Below are 17,993 nucleotides of genomic sequence, written 5' to 3' on the forward strand. Positions count from 1 at the left end.
TTTGGAAGTTTCATTTATTCCCCAAATCAATTCAAGGCTCTTTCTTTTTTAAAGTAGATTGCAGTGTTACCAAAGCTCAAGACTCTGATTCCCAAGTGTGCTTTTAGGTTAAGATGGGGCCTCCAACTTGGGTGTTCGTAAGACAGTTTAAACCAACGCCACTTCTGCTCTCTTTTGCACGGTGCCCTCTCTTTTCCTGTCGCAGCTATTCCATCCCCAGGATTTGGCTGAGGGTACAAGATAGAATGACTACCCAGCCCAGAGGCTCCTAACGGCGTTACTAATGAGTCTCTAGATTCTTGCTGTCGCCATGACCTTTCAACAGGCGGGCGGTGCAACACCGCGTTGGACGCAACAGGCACGACCGGCGTGCCATCACTGCGAGAGTCTCGAGCGACAGCAGTGGGCGGTACACGAAACCTCTCCTTTCTTTAACCCTTCTTCACACAGAGTCCCACCCTCAGCGGAAGTGGAGCCGTTTCTACGTTACGCCACTTCCGGCCCGCACGCCCGTCTCCGGCGGGAGCGAGCACGCTGGTGCGCGGCAACTTTGTTCCCGCCTCCTTTGCCCCGACACCACTCACCTTCGGCTTTCTCGGAGCGTGACGTGCGTGCGCGTCCCCGGCCTTGCGTCAGGGCCGAGGGGAAAGGCCGAAAGAGCCAGGCGAGAAGGAGGGGTTGTGGAGGTTAGGGCCCAACCAGCAAGTCCCATCGCCCTCCCTCCTCCTGACGAAGATCGGCGAGGGAAGGGGAGGAGCGAGCCGGGGCCGGCCGCGCACACCAGGAGCCTCCTCGTGGAGGGGGGGGGAGCGGAGGAAAAGGGAGCTCCGCCACCTCTGTTCGCGGCGGCGGCGAAGGAAGAAGAAAGTCAGGGCCCGAACCCACCGCCACAGGCTCAGAAACTTCCCCCCCCCCGCCCCTATCTCCCCGGAAACAGCCCCCCGCCCAGCCCCGCACACTCGCTGCCCCAACCGTGAGCCGCAGCCCGGTCGCCCCCGCCTCGCCCCGCCCCGCCGCCCGTCCCTGCGGGCGGCAGAGTGCGCGAGGCCCTAGGCCGGGAGTTGTTGTCAGGCCCAGGCCACTTCCGAGGCGCCCGCCGTGTGTCGCCGCCACCACAGGAGGACGACGTCGACGCTGAGGAGGCGGCGGCGGAGGCGTGTTGTTGTCTCGCCCACTCCCCTCCCCTGAACTCGCACCCAACGTCAGGGCGCGATGGAGTGAAGCGGGGACGAAGGTGGTACTTCCGCGTTGCGCTGCCCGAGCCGAGAGCGCGGCCGAGGCCGCTCCCCCACCCCCGGGGGCACTTGGAGGACTCCGGACTCCCCCGCAGGTCAGCGCCCGGCGCATCTGGTGTTTTTGCTGCTGAGGAGAGGACGACGAGCACGATCGCGAGCTCTGCCACCCGGATTCCTGCTTCCCTCAGGCCCGGAGGCCGCTGCATACCCCACTGTGACCTGGAACCCAGGGACCCGAGTCCTGACCCGGATTATCGTGGCGCGTCCCCTGGCCGGCCCTGGTGCTCGGTGTCCCTCCGCCGCCGCCGCAGTTCCCGTTTCCGGCGGGGGAGATGGCCAGGATCTGACCCGGGAGGAGGCCGCACCCGCGCCGCGCTCTGCGGCGGGCTCTAGGCGATGCCGAGCAGCTCGGACACGGCGCTGGGGGGAGGCGGGGGCCTGAGCTGGGCGGAGAAGAAGTTGGAGGAACGTCGCAAGCGGAGGCGATTCCTGTCCCCTCAGCAGCCGCCGCTGCTGTTGCCGCTCCTGCAGCCGCAGCTCCTGCAACCGCCGCCGCCCCCGCCGCCTCTGCTCTTCCTGGCTGCTCCCGGCACGGCCGCCGCCGCAGCCGCCGCCGCCGCGGCCTCCTCCTCTTGCTTCAGCCCGGGCCCCCCTCTGGAGGTCAAGCGGCTGGCGAGAGGCAAGAGGCGCGCAGGAGGGCGGCAGAAGCGGCGCCGCGGGCCCCGCGCCGGGCAGGAGGCGGAGAAGCGTCGGGTCTTCTCGCTGCCCCAGCCGCAGCAGGACGGCGGTGGCGGTGCTAGTAGCGGCGGGGGTGTGACCCCGCTGGTGGAATACGAGGATGTGAGCTCCCAGTCCGAGCAGGGGCTGCTGCTGGGGGGGGCCAGCGCGGCAACGGCGGCGACGGCTGCCGGGGGAACGGGGGGCAGCGGCGGGAGTCCGGCCTCCTCCTCCGGCACCCAGCGGCGCGGGGAGGGGTCGGAGCGCAGGCCCCGCCGGGACCGCCGCAGCAGCAGCGGCCGCAGCAAGGAGCGCCACCGCGAGCACCGGCGGCGGGACGGGCAGCGCGGCGGCAGCGAGGCCTCCAAGTCCCGCAGCCGCCACAGCCACAGCGGCGAGGAGCGGGCCGAGGCCGCTAAAAGCGGCAGCAGCAGCAGCAGCGGCGGCCGCCGGAAAAGCGCCTCGGCCACGTCTAGCAGCAGCAGTAGCCGCAAGGATCGAGACCTGAAGGCTCACCGGAGCCGGACTAAGTCGTCCAAGGAGCCGCCTTCGGCCTACAAGGAGCCGCCCAAGGCCTACCGGGAGGACAAGAGCGAGCCCAAGGCCTACAGGCGGCGGCAGCGGTCCCTGAGCCCGCTGGGAGGCCGGGACGACAGCCCGGTGTCCCACAGGGCCTCGCAGAGCCTGAGAAGCCGCAAGTCCCCCAGCCCGGCAGGAGGTGGCAGCAGCCCGTACTCTCGGCGGCTGCCACGCTCCCCGAGCCCCTACAGCCGCCGCCGCTCCCCCAGCTACAGCCGCCACAGCTCCTACGAGCGGGGCGGCGACGTGTCCCCGAGCCCCTACAGCAGCAGCAGCTGGCGCCGCTCCCGGAGCCCCTACAGCCCGGTGATCAGGTGAGTCCGCCGCCTGGTGCGCGCCGGTCCTCCGCAGCGCTGGCCAGATCCCCAGGGGGCAGGGAAAGTGGTGATTGGCCTCTTGGAGCCACTTAGCTCTACAACCGGCCCTAGAAAACTCATCTTTAGACTGGGCTTCAAGTCGCGAGAGGCGTTTTCGCGCGCCCACGACACCTTTTAGTGGGTTGGAGGGACAAAGCAACAGGTCCCGCAGTTTTTTCTTCTCGCTCGTGCAGGGAAAATTTCTAAGAAAGAGTTCAAAGTTTTCAACTTGTTGCATTGATATATTCACAGATTTCCCTCAACTGCTCTTTGCTTTTCCAGCACAATTACTTTGGGTAAACCTAGATGTTTTAATTTGTCATCATTTTGAAAGCCCTATGAAGAGGTTTTATCGTTGGAGATTTAGGAATGGACTGCAGCTAGGGCCTAAATATTGCAGGAGAGAATCAGAATCACTTGCTGATGTCAGTTAGATGTACATTTCAGATGTTTCAGGTGATTAATACAACGACAGAAAAAGGTTTTCTGTAAAGTTTATTCTTCTAAGATGTGGAAGCCTTATAGTTCTAAATTCTCAAGGCAAGGAAGATGCCCGATTTGTGATATTCTTGTGTGGAATGTTTTTTTAAGTGTTCAAAAGTAGAAAAAAAATGACAACATTGTGGTTTCTCTGTTGGTTTGTGATGACCACCCAGTTGCTAATGACGTATAATTAATTGGTGTGACCAAGCAAATGGTCTGGTACATCCTTACACTATTACACTATTTACTATTACTTTAAGGTTACTGTTTACATTTACCATAAGTTAGCTATACTTTTAAATATCAGGATCTTTATTCAGGAATCTTTAAAAGGGGTAATTTAATCTAGTGAAATTGGAGTAAATCTTTTACGTAGTTGTTATACCTTGTTACGTAATTCTTCAGGAAAAGTGTGTGCATTAGTATATGCATACCTGTGAAGCAAAGTGAATTAAAAATAACTTTTGAATATTTTGTAGGTTCTTAATTCCTTGAGCTGTCTGGAAATTCTAGGCCTTATATTTTAGGGTATTACAGAATGACGTTTGCATCTGTTATGCTTTTCCTATTGGCCTTAGTTTGCTGTAATGCCAAGTGGATGCTAAGAATCTCTAAGTAGAAATTATGTTGAATCTCAATTCATGTATCTGTAAAATTAGGAGATCTCTTTGAAGTGTCAGCCTAGTAAATATTTGTGAAGATGTGATTGGAGTAGAGATCTGGGTGTGAGTTTGTCTTTAAATGAAAACATCTGTGTACATGTGTTTCTTACAGTGTTCAAGTACACTTAAAATGCTAGTTGATGCCTTAATAAAGACTATTAACAGTGACCACTTAGCTTTTATGTCTTGTAAGACTTTGCATTTTACTTTTAGTTAAAATATTTTAGGTTTGCCAAAAGGCTTGCTTTCTTTTTTTTTTTTTTTGCAGTTGACTGTTTTTGAAAACTGATTAGGTTAAGTTTCAGCGCTTTACATTGTAATTTTTAAGTGTATGATGCAATATAAGAGTAGATTTATGTGTTTGGTTTTTTAGTTGCTGGTTACTTTAGCAAGGCCCTCCACTATGGTGCTGTGTATTTTATATATATTGTAGAGTAGTGGTATGTATGATTAGGATTATTCATCTTTATTAGCAAATATTTGTTAAGCACATTATATGCCACTTACTGTTCTAGGGACTGGGATAGATTGGTGAAGGAAGATGAGGTCCTTGCCCTCATGAAGCTTGCATTCTAGAGGGCCATTCATTGCTGAATCTTTTCATGGTGTTTATACTGACCACCAGTATTTCTAATGGATTGGATTTGGAAGAGGCTTTAGAGTATCTTGGCCAACATTCCTGACAGCTGTCCATTTGCATTTGGTGTGTGCCTGAAACATCCAGACCTGGGAAAACATTATTTTGAGATGGACTGTTCCATTAGATTTGGGACTTGAATTCTAGTCCTGACTTAGCAAGACCCTCTCTTAAAGGCTCCCGTTTCTGAACTATAATGGGAAAATGCTTGTGATTTTTGGATTATTTCAAGGATTAAGTGAAAATTTGTGTTTTGTAAAGTATAGAAATACTATAGATTATGATAGAAATGTAATGTCGAGTTATTATTGCGTAGTTTGAATTATTAGAATTCTTCACATTGAAACAGAAATCTATCTCCATATAACTTTCTACCCATTGCTTCAAGTTTATCCCTTTGGAATGATACAGAGCAAACCTGTATGCCACCTCTTTAAAATGTAAAGACACTTCCCATGTCTTCTTTTCTTCTCTAGGGCCAAGAACTTCATTTTTCGTGAGGTGTGGTTTTTAAAGATTTTTAAATATAACAAATGTGTTATAACTGTTTAGGAAATTGAACTTGTCCAGTTTAATGCTAAAAGTTTTATTTACTTTCAGAATTTAGTAATGTCTTAAGTGTCTCATGTTGTTTAATGAATAGACTGCTAGATCATGAGCCTTGTGAAGGCAGCTATCCTGTCATGCCCACCACTGTATTCCTGGTGTTCAGCATGGCATCTGGCACATGTAGTCTCCTAATAATTGTTGAATGGGTAAATGAAGGGATGATGGAGTTTATGGAGCATGTGAAATATTACAGTGGGCCTGGATTGCATAAGTATTTAATAGAGACCATGTGCTATGCTATGAGAAATATCAGTGAGATCTTTTACCAGTCCACATGGACCTAATGTATTCATAAATTGTCAGTGTGATATTTTAAGGAAATGCATGCACATTGAAAATGGTATTGAAACCATGGTATGAAGTTTTTTCTTGGTGTTAATTCCTAGAATAAATCCTCTCCATTCAATTGACTTCTAAATCACAGTTTTCTCTAGGCCTTCATCTGAATTTTCAGTCCTCTCCTCCTGCTTTTCTTTTCATCAGTCCCTCCTTAGCTTTACGTTTTCTCTGTATAACCAGTTTACCATATTTTCTTTACTGCTTGACTGTCGGGGTGTGGGAAGTCACATAATTTTGCTGACTGGCCCTATAGTAAGTGTGAGAGTGTACTGAAGAGAGAGCTGTTTAATAAAGGGAGGGAATGGTACTGAGATTTGGATTTTACTGTATGCCAGGCATTGATAAATACTTATCATACATTCACCCTCAAATCCCCTAAGATACACTTCTATTGATAGACTGGGAAACTGAAGCTGTAAAAAGTTAAGTCAGCTTGGATTCAAACCCAGGGCTGACTGAAGTATGTGTTCTTGATATTAGGTATTGGTATTGTCATGTGTTAAAGGGAGCTGGCTTTCAAGGGAGCTGACCCCCTCATGTAATAATCTGTTTTGCTGAAATTCATCTCCCAGTTTGGTTATTTATTGATTTTTTTTTTCCTGGCCATCTTTGCAGCATTTTGAAATTTTTATAAAAGAAATTCTTCTCTAAAGATTGTTTCAGCTCATTTGGTCTTTATTAACTTGTAGTTTTTATGAATAGGAGTCTAAAAGCATTCCTTGAAGGCTTTAATTATACTTAGTTATTGACAGTTGTTTTGTAATGGAATGTCTTGATCTGAAGTCACTCAAGTCTCATCAGTTACAACCAGTATAATAAATTGTTATATATACTGTAATTGGTTCTGTGTCTGAAATTGTGGAAGTTCTATTTTAAATGGAGCAAAAGCCTCCATTACAGGATAGTATAGAGACCCTGAAAATCTAAAAATGGGTGGACCCTAGGTGTAAATCAGTGAAGTTATTAGTATTTACTTGCATATGATTTGGGATACCTCTGTCATGATTTATTTAGTGCATTGTCTTAAAATCTGTGTTCAAAAATATGTAAAATAAAACCGCTCCGGGATAATGAAAAAGCTCCTATTAACCGATAATGCTACTGATTTGGTTTGTACTTAGTAGAATGGTAGTATCCTTAGATGAATGTAATTCTTAAAATGCTCTTTAAAAGTGTTGAGTGTATAGGATACTAGAATAAGTGAAGAAATACACAGAAGGAATGGAAATTTAGGTGAAGTGTCTTAAGTGTCCAAACCTGTAGTCACTTACTTCATTCTCAAAGTAGGCTTGTGTTTTGCTTCTTCTCTGACCAAACTTTACCCAGCATTTATATCTATGTAGTCCTTATCACATGTATATTTTTTAAGTTTATTTATTTTTGAGAGACAGCACAGGTGAGGGAGGGGCAGAGAGAGAGGGAGACAGAGAATCCTAACAGGCTCTGCCCTGTCAGTATAGAGCCCAACATGGGTCTCGAACCAACAAACTGTGACACTATGACCTGAGCCGAAATCAAGACACTGCTCAACTGACTGAGGCACCGAGGTGCCCTGCCCCATTTATCATATATTTGTTCTAACACTGGTATTTCTCCCGTTTTCATTTTCATTCGGCACCTTAGTTCAGGCCCTAGTTTTCACTCAGACTTCCTGTTACCATTCTTTTCTTCTCTCTTCTTCCATCCCTTTCTTCCCACTTCATTCTTTATCAGGAGAATTTTCTTTTTTAATTTCTTTTAACATTTATTCATTTTTGAGAAACAGAGCATGAGTGGGGGAGGGGCAGAGAGAGAGAGGGAGACACAGAATCTGAAGCAGGCTCCAGGCTCTGAGCTGTCAGCACAGAGGCCGACATGGGGCTTAAACCCACGAACTGTGATATCGTGACCTGAGCCGAAGTTGGACGCTCAACTGACTGAGCCACCCAGGCACCCCATCAGGAGAATTTTCTTAGTCTTGGTTACATTGTGTCACTTCCATTTTATAGAATTAAGTCCAGACTTTTCAGTGGATTTTCAGGTAATACCTTTTATGATCAGGCCCCATTCTATCAGAATTCTATTTCCACAGGCCCTTTTATTTCTCTGTATTCTTGCTCTTGCTGTTCTTTTACCTTGAAATGCCCCTGTTTTTCCCTCTTCTCTGCTTCCGGCTTTGCATTCAAATCGTAGCTCCAGTTTAACCATGTTGAGGTCTTGCTCCATTCATCTAGAAAAAGTTAATTCTTATATTACTGTAGCACTTTGCTTTATCTTTGTTATAGAGCTTCAAAAAATTCTATTTAATATTCTAATTATTTGGCTGCGTACATTTGTGTTTTCTCTGTAAGATTGTAACCTCCCAGAGGACAAATTTTAAAGTGTATTGATTAGTGGTTGAGTTAGTTTAGATAGCATTTTTCACCATAGATTAATGAAAATCAGCGTTTGTGCAGAATCCAGTTGTGTCTCTAAACTTGGAATTTTGGGGATGCGTGGGTGGCTCGTTCTGTTAAGCATCCATTGTGGATTTCGGTTCAGGTCATGATCCCACAAGCCCTGCGTCTGGGTTCCATGCTGAGTATGAAGCCTGCTTGGAATTCTCTCTCCCTTTCTTTGCCCCTCTCCCATTTGCGTTCTCTGTCTCTCTCAAAATAAATAAGTAAAAATTAAAAAAAAAATACTTGCTATTTTGGTTCACATATACTCCAGGATAGATGAAGTAATTATTTTATTTTGTAAGGAGAAAAGCTAAGAACTTCCTTTTTCTAGTTGCTTCTTTACTGGCATGAGTTGAAGATGCTGGGACTCGTTTTCTGTGTGAGTAGAATAAATTCAGACCTAGTGTTTATATTTGGACTCTGGTACTAATCAAGATAAGTGATCTGCTTTTCTTGGTGAAAATTTTCTGAACAAGTTGACTGTATGTCAAGTTTTATTTCCTAACTGAAAAATTGTAGCTGTTTCTGAAAAATAAGTTGAAAATTAATATTGCTTAATATTTATATTTTAGATCATTTTAATCTGTTGTTTTACACTTTCTCTGTGAATATCACTTAATTTTTTTTTTTAATTTATTCATTTACTTTGAGAGAGAGAATGAGAGAGAATTCCAGGCAGACTTCACACTGCTGGCCAGAGCGGGACGTGGGAGTCTTGAACCCACGAACCGACCACGAGATCACGACCTGAGGTGAAGTCTAGAGTCAGACACTCAACCGACTGAGCCACCCAGGCACCCCTCATTTAAATTTTTATTGCTGTTATTTTGGTTTTGGTTGGCTTTGTTTCATAGCTAGATATTTATATGCTTTTAAGTGGATGTCGGAAACAAAAGTATCAAGCTAGAATCAGAAGTACTACTTGTTTGCAGTGATTTTTGTTACTTGAATTTCTACATATGTAAATCGTGAGAGAATCTAGTTTGCTTAATGTATTTGGAAAACAAAATGAATGTAGAGAATAAAATCTAGGTTAGAAGCTGGAATTTATTTATTTTTAAAGTTTTAATTTAAATTCCAGTTAGTTGATGTACAGTGTAATACTAGTTTCACGTGTGCAATATAGTGATTCATCACTTCCGTACAACACTGGGCGCTCATGACAAGTACGCTCCTTAATCCCCATCACCTATTTCAAAACCCATTCCTTCATCCCTTTGTCTCTGGTAACCATCAGTTTGTTCTCTATAGTTAAGAGTCTGTTTCTTGGTTTGTCTTGCTCTTTTTTTCCCCTTTGCTCATTTAAAAACTGGAGTTTATAAAAAAGAAATGAAAAAGGTAGTGAGAGGAACTGAAAACTGAAAGTAGTTAATGGGCTGCATGCCTCCCCACTTTTGTTACTGCATTTTCAGTTGCACAGAGGCACTTTCACTGAGATATGTTATTGATTCTCCAAACTTACTTTATTTAATATTAAGTTAATTATTTCACCATTCTTCAAATCATTTCTTTTTATTTTTTTTTCTAGTTTTTTAATTTTTTTTTTCAACGTTTATTTATTTTTGGGACAGAGAGAGACAGAGCATGAACGGGGGAGGGGCAGAGAGAGAGGGAGACACAGAATCGGAAACAGGCTCTAGGCTCCGAGCCATCAGCCCAGAGCCCGACGCGGGGCTCGAACTCACGGACCGTGAGATCGTGACCTGGCTGAAGTCGGACGCTTAACCGACTGCGCCACCCAGGCGCCCCCAAATCATTTCTTCTTCTGATGCTATTCTTGAGTATTTTTCACCTGTTTACAAAGATTCTAGAGAATCATGGTTTTTCGGTTACTACAGAACAGTGTGAGAGATTAAAAGTCCTTCTGAATCCAACCACCTGAGATGATCATCTTTGGCATTTCTGAATAACATTCTTCTAGACTTCTCTCTGCATAATATATGGGACTTATGCATATATGCAAAGCATAGAGACAAAAGATTTTATATAAATCTTAGGAATTATGGGAATATACTATAATGCTGTTTTGTACATTGTACTCTGTAGTATGTTCTTTTTATTGGCTTTTGTTATTTTGTTGTATGGATGTACTGTAACTTGTTTGGCCAAGTCCATTTTGCTAGAATCTTAGTTTTTTATTTTTGACATGTGTATGTATTTGTTGCAAATATTTTGTATGTGCATTTGTCCCGTTAAATCCCATATACTGGACTTTTCAGAGGTAAAATTGTTGGGTCAGAAATGGTACTCATATTTGTAATTTTGATACACTGTCATATTGTCCTTCAGAAGGCTCTTACCGTTTTTTATTTCCCAACAATGTGCCACTGCTCATTTCCTCAGACTTATCATCACTCGGAGTTGTCAGATACGCGATTATTTTTTTATTGCTTTTCTTTAATATCTAATAAGACTGACTTTATTTTCATCTATTTATTGAGTGTTTTAGTTTCTTGATTTATTCTGTTTGTTGTTTTTCTTATTAATTTGTAAGCTTTTTTGTGTATTAGGGGTATTAACTTTCTGTGGCATAGCAACTATTTTTCATGGGTTTGTTTTTTGTTTTTTTTTTAACGTTGTTTATATAATGTTTTGTTTTAAGAAGTGCTATGCATCATGTATTCATGGTTTTTTTTTTTAACATATGAAATTTATTGTCAAATTGGTTTCCATACAACACCCAGTGCTCATCCCAACAGGTGCCCTCCTCAATACCCATCACCCACCCTCCCCTCCCTCCCACCCCCCATGTATTCATGTGTTTTAAGTGACAGTTTCTCCAAGGCACCTAGGTCCAAAACTTCAGTAATACTTCACTTGCCTCTTGTTCTTCCCCAGTTCTAGTGAATTGCTTGTTCTGTTGGTCCTTTTGCAGTGGTCTTTAGTCTATCTATTCTTACTTTGGTTTTGAAATTCCTTACTTTACGCTTTTATTGTGGGGTTTGCTTGCTTTGGGTTTTTCCTCTTAGACACTTTCCTGTTTTCTGTGTTCAAATTAATCTTAAAATACCATTTTGATTCTATCATGTTTCTCTGAAGCATACTTACCGAATCAAATTCTTGAACTGGGCATTTATGATTCCTTACCCCAGACCGACCCACACTACCTTTATTTATATATGCTGATCACAATGCAAGCTGGACTCTTTACTATGTTAAAAACATGGAATTGCAGGTGCCCTACACTTTAGTTTATGCCCTTCTCTCAGCTGGCTAATCCTCCTTGTCCATTCTTCCAGCCATAGTTGAGGTGTCCTCTTCATTAATGTCATCTAGAAGTGACCTCTCACATCCAGGCTTGAATTAATTTGAGTTGTCCCCTCCCACCCAGGTATACTGGACATATTTCATTCATTCATTTAAAAAAAAGTCAGTTTTATTAAGGTATAATTTGCATACAGTATAATTTCCCAATTTATGTATAAAATTAAATGCTTTTGACAAATAGATATACTTGTGTCTCTTCTACCACAGTCATGATAAAGAACATTTCTATTACCCCAAAAACTTCCCTGTGCCCCTTTGTAGTTTGTCCCCTGTTCTGCATGTGGTCCTTGGCAACTGCTAATCTGCTTTTTGTCACATTAATTTTATCTTTCTTGAACTTCGTATCAGTAGAATTATATGGTATGTAATCTTTGGTGTCTCCCATTCACTTAGCATGCTTTTGAAATTCATTGTTGTTGATGTGCATTTGAGTGCTTTTTTTTTTTTTTAATTTTTTAATGTTTATGTATTTTTTGAGAGAGAGACAGAGACAGAGCATGAGCGGGAGAGAGGCAGAGAGAGAGGGAGACACCGAATCCCAAGCAGTCTCCAGGCTCCAGGCTCTGAGCTGTCAGCACAGAGCCCAATGTGGGGCTCGAACTCACAAACCGCAAGATGACCTGAGCTGAAGTTGGATCCTTAACCGACTGAGCCACCCAGGTGCCCCAGTGGTTTGTTTCTTTTTATTGCTTAGTAGTATTCCATTTACATCTACAGTCGGTGGATATACCATAATTTGCTTGTCCATTCACCCAGTTGATGAGCATTTAAGTTTCCAGTTTTTGGCTACTATGAACTAAGGTGCTGTGAACATTTGAATAGTTTTTTCCTGTTTGCATATCTCATGAATAAATTTGGAGTGGGATTGCTGTGTTGTATAGGAAGTGAGTTTTTGACTTTATAAGCAGCCTCTTTTCCAAAATGGTTGTACCATTTTTCATTCTAGTCAGTAATGTATGACCATTCTGGTAGCTTCAAATCCTGACTTGTTTTTATCAGTCTTTGTTCTTAGCTATTCTGGTGGATGTGTAATGGTACATCATTGTGCTTTTATTTGCAATTCTGCAATGACTAATAATGTTAAGCATCTTTCCATATGCTTATTTGCTCTTCATATCTTTTGTGAAGTGTCTTAAAATGTTTTGTCCATATTTTTTATGAATTGGGCTATTCGCTTTATTGAATTGTGAGAGTTCTGTACATGTTATAGACATATATAAGCTTTGTCAGTTTGTAAATGAGTATTCCTGTTCTGTGGCTTGCCTTTCCTTAACAGTAGTTTTGAAAAGCAGAATTTGATGAAATCTAATTTAGCAAATCTGAGTCTAACTTATGGTCACAAAGACTTTCTCTTTGGTTTTATAATGTACCACTTTAGTTTATCACAGGCTACCTTCATGTATAATATAATATTGCAAGAGTATGCTTCTATTTCCTCCTTCTCTTCTTATGTACTATTCCTGTCATATGTGTTATTTCTACAGAAGTATGACTTATGTACGTTATTTAGACATGAAATTAAAAAAATGAGAAAAAAATTTATATCTAATATATACCTCTTTTTTTTTTTTTTTTTTGAGAGAGAGGGTGCAAGTGAGTGAAGGGCAGGGAGAGAAAGAGGAAGAATCCCACGAGGGGCACAGAGAAAGAGAGAAGCAGTGTTCACCTGGGACTTGTGTTTAACCCAAAGCAGGGCTGGCGCTCGCCTGATGTGGGACTCGAACTCACAAACTGTGAGATAATGACCTGAGCCAAAGTCAGCTGCTTAATGACTGAGCCACGAAGCCACCCCTTAATGTACCTTTTGAAACACTTCTAATGCCTTTGTGTAGATCCAAGTTTTGAGGTAGTATTTTGCTGTAGTGAGAGAAATAGCTTTTAGCCTTTATTTTTTTTTTAAAGTAGGCTCCACACTGGGTATGGAGCCCAACGCAGAGCTTAAACTCTTAAACTCGTGACCCTGAGATCAAGACCTGAGCCGAGATCAAGATTCAGATGCTTAACCCAGACACCCCTTTCAGCATTTCTTACCAATGCCACTCTGCTGTCTTGTTTGTCTGAAAAAGTCTCTATTTTGAAAGATATTTTTGCTGGGTATGGAATTCTACATGGACTTTCCTTCCCCACCCCCCCCCCCCCCTTTGTTACTTTAAGTTATTCCACTTATGGCTTGGGTAGTTTGACAATAATTTACATAATATTTTGTTTTTGCTTCAGTCACTGGATTGTAAGTCTCATGAGGTTCTTTTTTAATCTTACTGTCTCTTAAGCACCTACCACAGCACGTGATAGGAAATAGATACCTAACAAATGATGTTAAATTGGTTTGGATAAGAAAATATCCAGCACCTCGGAATTTGAAAAAAAAATCCTTTTAATATTAATAGAGTCTAATATTGATTTATGAATAAATTAATAATGGCTAGAGCTGGACCTATCAAAAGTATGTGCCTTTGTGCAAATCAAGTATTAAGCTTTCCCTCTACTTTTCTCACCATCTTTCCTTTTTCTCTCTTCAAAAACATATCTCAGGGCATGGTTCAGTGAAACATGAAGACAAACACAGTTTATGTGCTCAGTGGACTAGAACTTGTTTGCCTGAGCAAATCCGTAAAAAGTCAGTCATGTGTCTTTTATCTTCTTAACTTTTAGTGTTTCATAAGGAACATGAAAGGAAGTATACTTTTCAAATAAACACAAAACATTTCAGTTTTATATTAAATTTTTCTAGTTTTTAAAATAACATCTTTTTTGAGATATTATTCACCTACCATGCAATTTACTCTAATTTTAACTGATACAGACAGTGGCCTTTAGTATAGTCACAGAGTTGTGCAGCCATCACCACTAATTTTAGAACATTTTAATCACTCCAAAAAGAAACTCAGTGCCTGTGAGTAGTCAGTCTCCATTCTCACCTCCCCACATCTTTGGCAACTACCAATATACTTCTTATCTCTTTGGATTTGCCTATTTTGGACATTTCATATAAATGGCATCATATGATTCATGGTTTTTTATGACTGACTGCTTTCATTTGAGCTTAATGTTTTTAAGGTTCATCTATGTTGTAGCATGTGTCATCAGTATTTCATTTCTTTTTAGGGAAAAATAGTGTACCATTGTATGAATATACCACATTTTGTTGTCAGTTGATGGACATTTGGGTTGTTTTCAGTTTTTGGCTATTATGAATTATGCTGCTATGAACATTTGTGTTTAGTTTCTTGTTTTCGTTTGTGTTTAGTTTTTGCATGAGATTTTTTTTTGCATGAGGTATGTTTTTACTTCTTTTCTTCCTTTTTTTTTAATGTTTATTTTTGAGAGAGAGAGAGAGAGAGAGAGAGAGAGAGAGAGAGAGAGAGAGAGATAGTGCAAGCAGGGGAGGGGCAGAGAGGGAGACACAGAATCGGAGGCAGGCTCTAGGCTCTGAGCTGTCAGCACAGAGCCTGAACTCACAAACTCATGAACTGCAGGATCATGACCTGAGCTGAAGTCAGACACTTAACCGACTGAACTACCCACGTGCCCCTGTTTTATTTCTCTTGTATATATATATATACCTAGGAGTGGAATTTCTGGGTCATGTGGTAATTCTGTTTAACATCTTAAGGAACTGCAAATCTCTTTTCCAAAGTGGCTGCATCATTTTTTATATTCCAACCAACTATATATGAGGGTTTCAATTTCTGCATATCCTTGACAATAGTTGTCTGTTTTTATTACATCTGTCCTGGTATCTCGAACTTTTGATTTGCATTTCTTTAGTGACTAATGATGTTGAACAGCTTTTCATATGTTTATTGGCCATTTGTATATCTTTTTGGGAGAAATGTTTATTCATATCCTTCACCTATTTTAAAATTGGGTTTTCTTCTTATTGTTGAATGTCTTGAATTCTTTATATATTCTAGGTACTAATATGACTGTGACATTTCTTCTAGAAAGAAGAACTCTTGTATTCACGAGAGTTCATTTTAATTTACTGCAAAATAATGGACTCTTCCTAGGTAACTTGTTTGTAACCGCTTAGGCCATTCTCACAGTGTAAACTTTGGACAAGTCACTTAGCTTTTGAGTCATTGTCTATGGACTCATAAGAAGAAAAAAAGAGAATTCCTAGGGTGAGGTGTTAACAGAACAACCAAAAGACTACTGTCGGGTTGGCAGACCTTCTACTTTGGGTTGATTGGGTAAATATCCACTATAAAGGAAAAAGCAAGGACTAGAAATTATATAGATGTGGATTTAGGTACTAATTCTGTTGCTTTCATAGCAGAACAATATCAAGCAATTCAATTTTTGAGCTCTGGTCTTTCTACTTTGTAAAATGGGAGGTATAATGCCTACCTAATAAAAAAAAAGAAAAAGAAAACAACAAAACTGGAAACAACCCAAGTACAATGACTAGGAGCAATTAAATTGTGCTACAGATACATGATTTGCATTTTCCCCCATTGTATCACTTTGTTGACATCCATTAATGCACATTAGTTTTTAATTTTGATGAAGTCCTGTTTATTTTTTCTTTTGTTGCTTGTGCTTTGATGTTGTATCTAAGAAGTCTTTGCCTAATTGAACCTCACAAAGATTTATTCCTATATTTTCTTCTAAGAGTTTTATAGTTTTAGCTTTTACATCTTGATCTTTGATCTATTTTGGATTAATTTTTGTGTATGGTGAGAGAAAGAAGTCCACCCTCATTCTATTGTGTGGAAAACCAGTGTGCCAGCACTATTTATTTAAAAGGCTATGTATTTTTTTCGCCATTGAATTGTATTGGCACCCTTGTTGAAAATCCACTTACTATAAATGGGAGGGTTTATTTATGGACTGTCAGCTCTAGTCCTTTGATTTTACATGTCCATCTTTAGCCAGTACCATACAGTTTTGATTATTCTAATCTTGTAGTAGTTTTTGAAATCAGGAAGTGCTTGATTCTAATTTTGCAGTAATTTTTGAAATCAGGAAGTGCAAGTCCTTCAGCTTTGCTCTTTTACATTGCTTTGACCTTTCCCCCTCTTTTTTGGAGGAGGAGAGGGGTCCTTTGCATTTCCACATGAATTTTAGGTTTACCTGGCCAAAAGGCAGCTTGGATTTTCATAGGGATTGCACTGAATCTGGAGATCAATTTGAGAGTATTTCCATCTTAATGGTAAGTCATAAAATATATGAGTATGGAATGTCTTTGCATTTATTTATGTTCCCTTAATATTTTCAGTGGTATGTTGAAGTTTTCAGGGAATAATCCTTGAACTTTTTTTTGTTAGATTTATTCCTAAGTATACTTTTTCAGTGTAATGGGAGTTGTTTTTGTAATTTCATTTAATTGTTCATTGCTAGTGTCTGGAACTACAATAGATTTTTCTACATTGATCATGTATCCTGCCATCTTGCTTGCTTATTAGTTCTAATAGTTTTTAGTAGAATCTTAGGATTTTCTGTATACAAGATTATGTTATTTGCAAATGGATACAGTCTGGATTCCTTTTACTTATTTTTTCTTGCTCAGTTGCAATGGTTAGAATCTCAAGTACAATGTTCTGTGGGGTTTTTTTTTAATTTATTTTTTTAATGTTAATTTATTTTTGAGACGGGGGCAGAGAGAGAGGGACACACAGAATCTGCAACGGGCTCCAGGCTCTGAGCTGTCAGCACAGAGCCCGATGTGGGGCTTGAACCCACGAAACGTGAGATCATGACCTGAGCTGAAGTCGGACGCTTAACCGACTGAGCCACCCAGGCGCTCCTCAAGTACAATGTTTATTAGAAGTGGTAAAATGAGACTTCCTTGTGTTGATCCTGATGATCCTATAGGAAAAGCATTTTAGTCTTTTTCCACAAAATGATGTTAGCTATGAATTTTTCATAAATCCTACTTTTATTTTTTGGTTAAAGTTGTTTCCCTTGGGGTCTAATTTTTGGTGTCAGAAAAATTCTAGATGCCTTGCTTGACCCTTATATATGAGCCTGTGTAATTATTTATTACTCTTACAGAGTCCAGGAAAAGAGGAAAATCTCCTATTTTGTAGCATGTGTGTAATGATAATGATTAGCTATATTGGTTTCCTACAGGAACATTTGAAAAATGTTTTATTGTTAAAAATATATGCATTAATGTTCATAGTATTTTCTTTAATTAGTGTTACTTAAGTAGTCATGATTTTCTAAATTTAATTTTTTAGGGTTAAGAGGTGGTGTACTGTAGTAAGAATAATTTGTGCAGCCTTTTTTATTTTTATTAAAGAAAGTGACAAGTTTTCTTTATAGCATAGATTTTGGTTTGTTGTAATTTCTGGTGGTATTCATCTTTAAACTTTTCTGTTGGTGTTTGTGTATTCTTTTGATGAGTTTTGAATACTTACTGTTTTTTAAGTAATCTCTATGCCCTGTGTGAGACTTGTCCTCACGACCCCGAGATCAAGAGTTGCGTGCTCTACGAACTGAGCCAGCAAGGCACCACTGTTGGTGTTTATTTTCATTAAAATTTTTTTAAAAATTTATTTTTACTAACAAAAGTGGGTTTATTCGAGAGTAACAGTAGCAGTCAAGGGCATACAAGCTACCACAGAACCATGGGCAAGATCTATGAGTATTTATTTTTAAACTTTTCTGTACTTTTCAGTTTTCTACAGTGAAATTGTGTTACCTTTTTTAAAAACCCATACTGTTTGTATTTAAAACTTACA

General features: G+C 41.3%; 1 protein-coding gene across 4 annotated transcripts in view; it reads left to right on the plus strand.

Annotated features, from left to right (window-relative positions):
- Window positions 1-1,631: 1,631 nt before the first annotated feature.
- CDK13 (cyclin dependent kinase 13) overlaps window positions 1,632-17,993 on the plus strand; it is a 123,006-nt gene continuing 106,644 nt past the window's right edge. For all 4 annotated transcript variants that reach the window (XM_053218651.1, XM_053218652.1, XM_027071608.2 and 1 more), the window contains exon 1: window positions 1,632-2,845. In XM_053218651.1, coding sequence (XP_053074626.1) covers window positions 1,632-2,845 — 1,214 coding nt within the window. The remainder of the gene's footprint in view (window positions 2,846-17,993) is intronic.

This window comes from Acinonyx jubatus, chromosome A2 (assembly GCF_027475565.1).
Source record: "Acinonyx jubatus isolate Ajub_Pintada_27869175 chromosome A2, VMU_Ajub_asm_v1.0, whole genome shotgun sequence".
NCBI lineage: Eukaryota > Metazoa > Chordata > Mammalia > Carnivora > Felidae > Acinonyx > Acinonyx jubatus.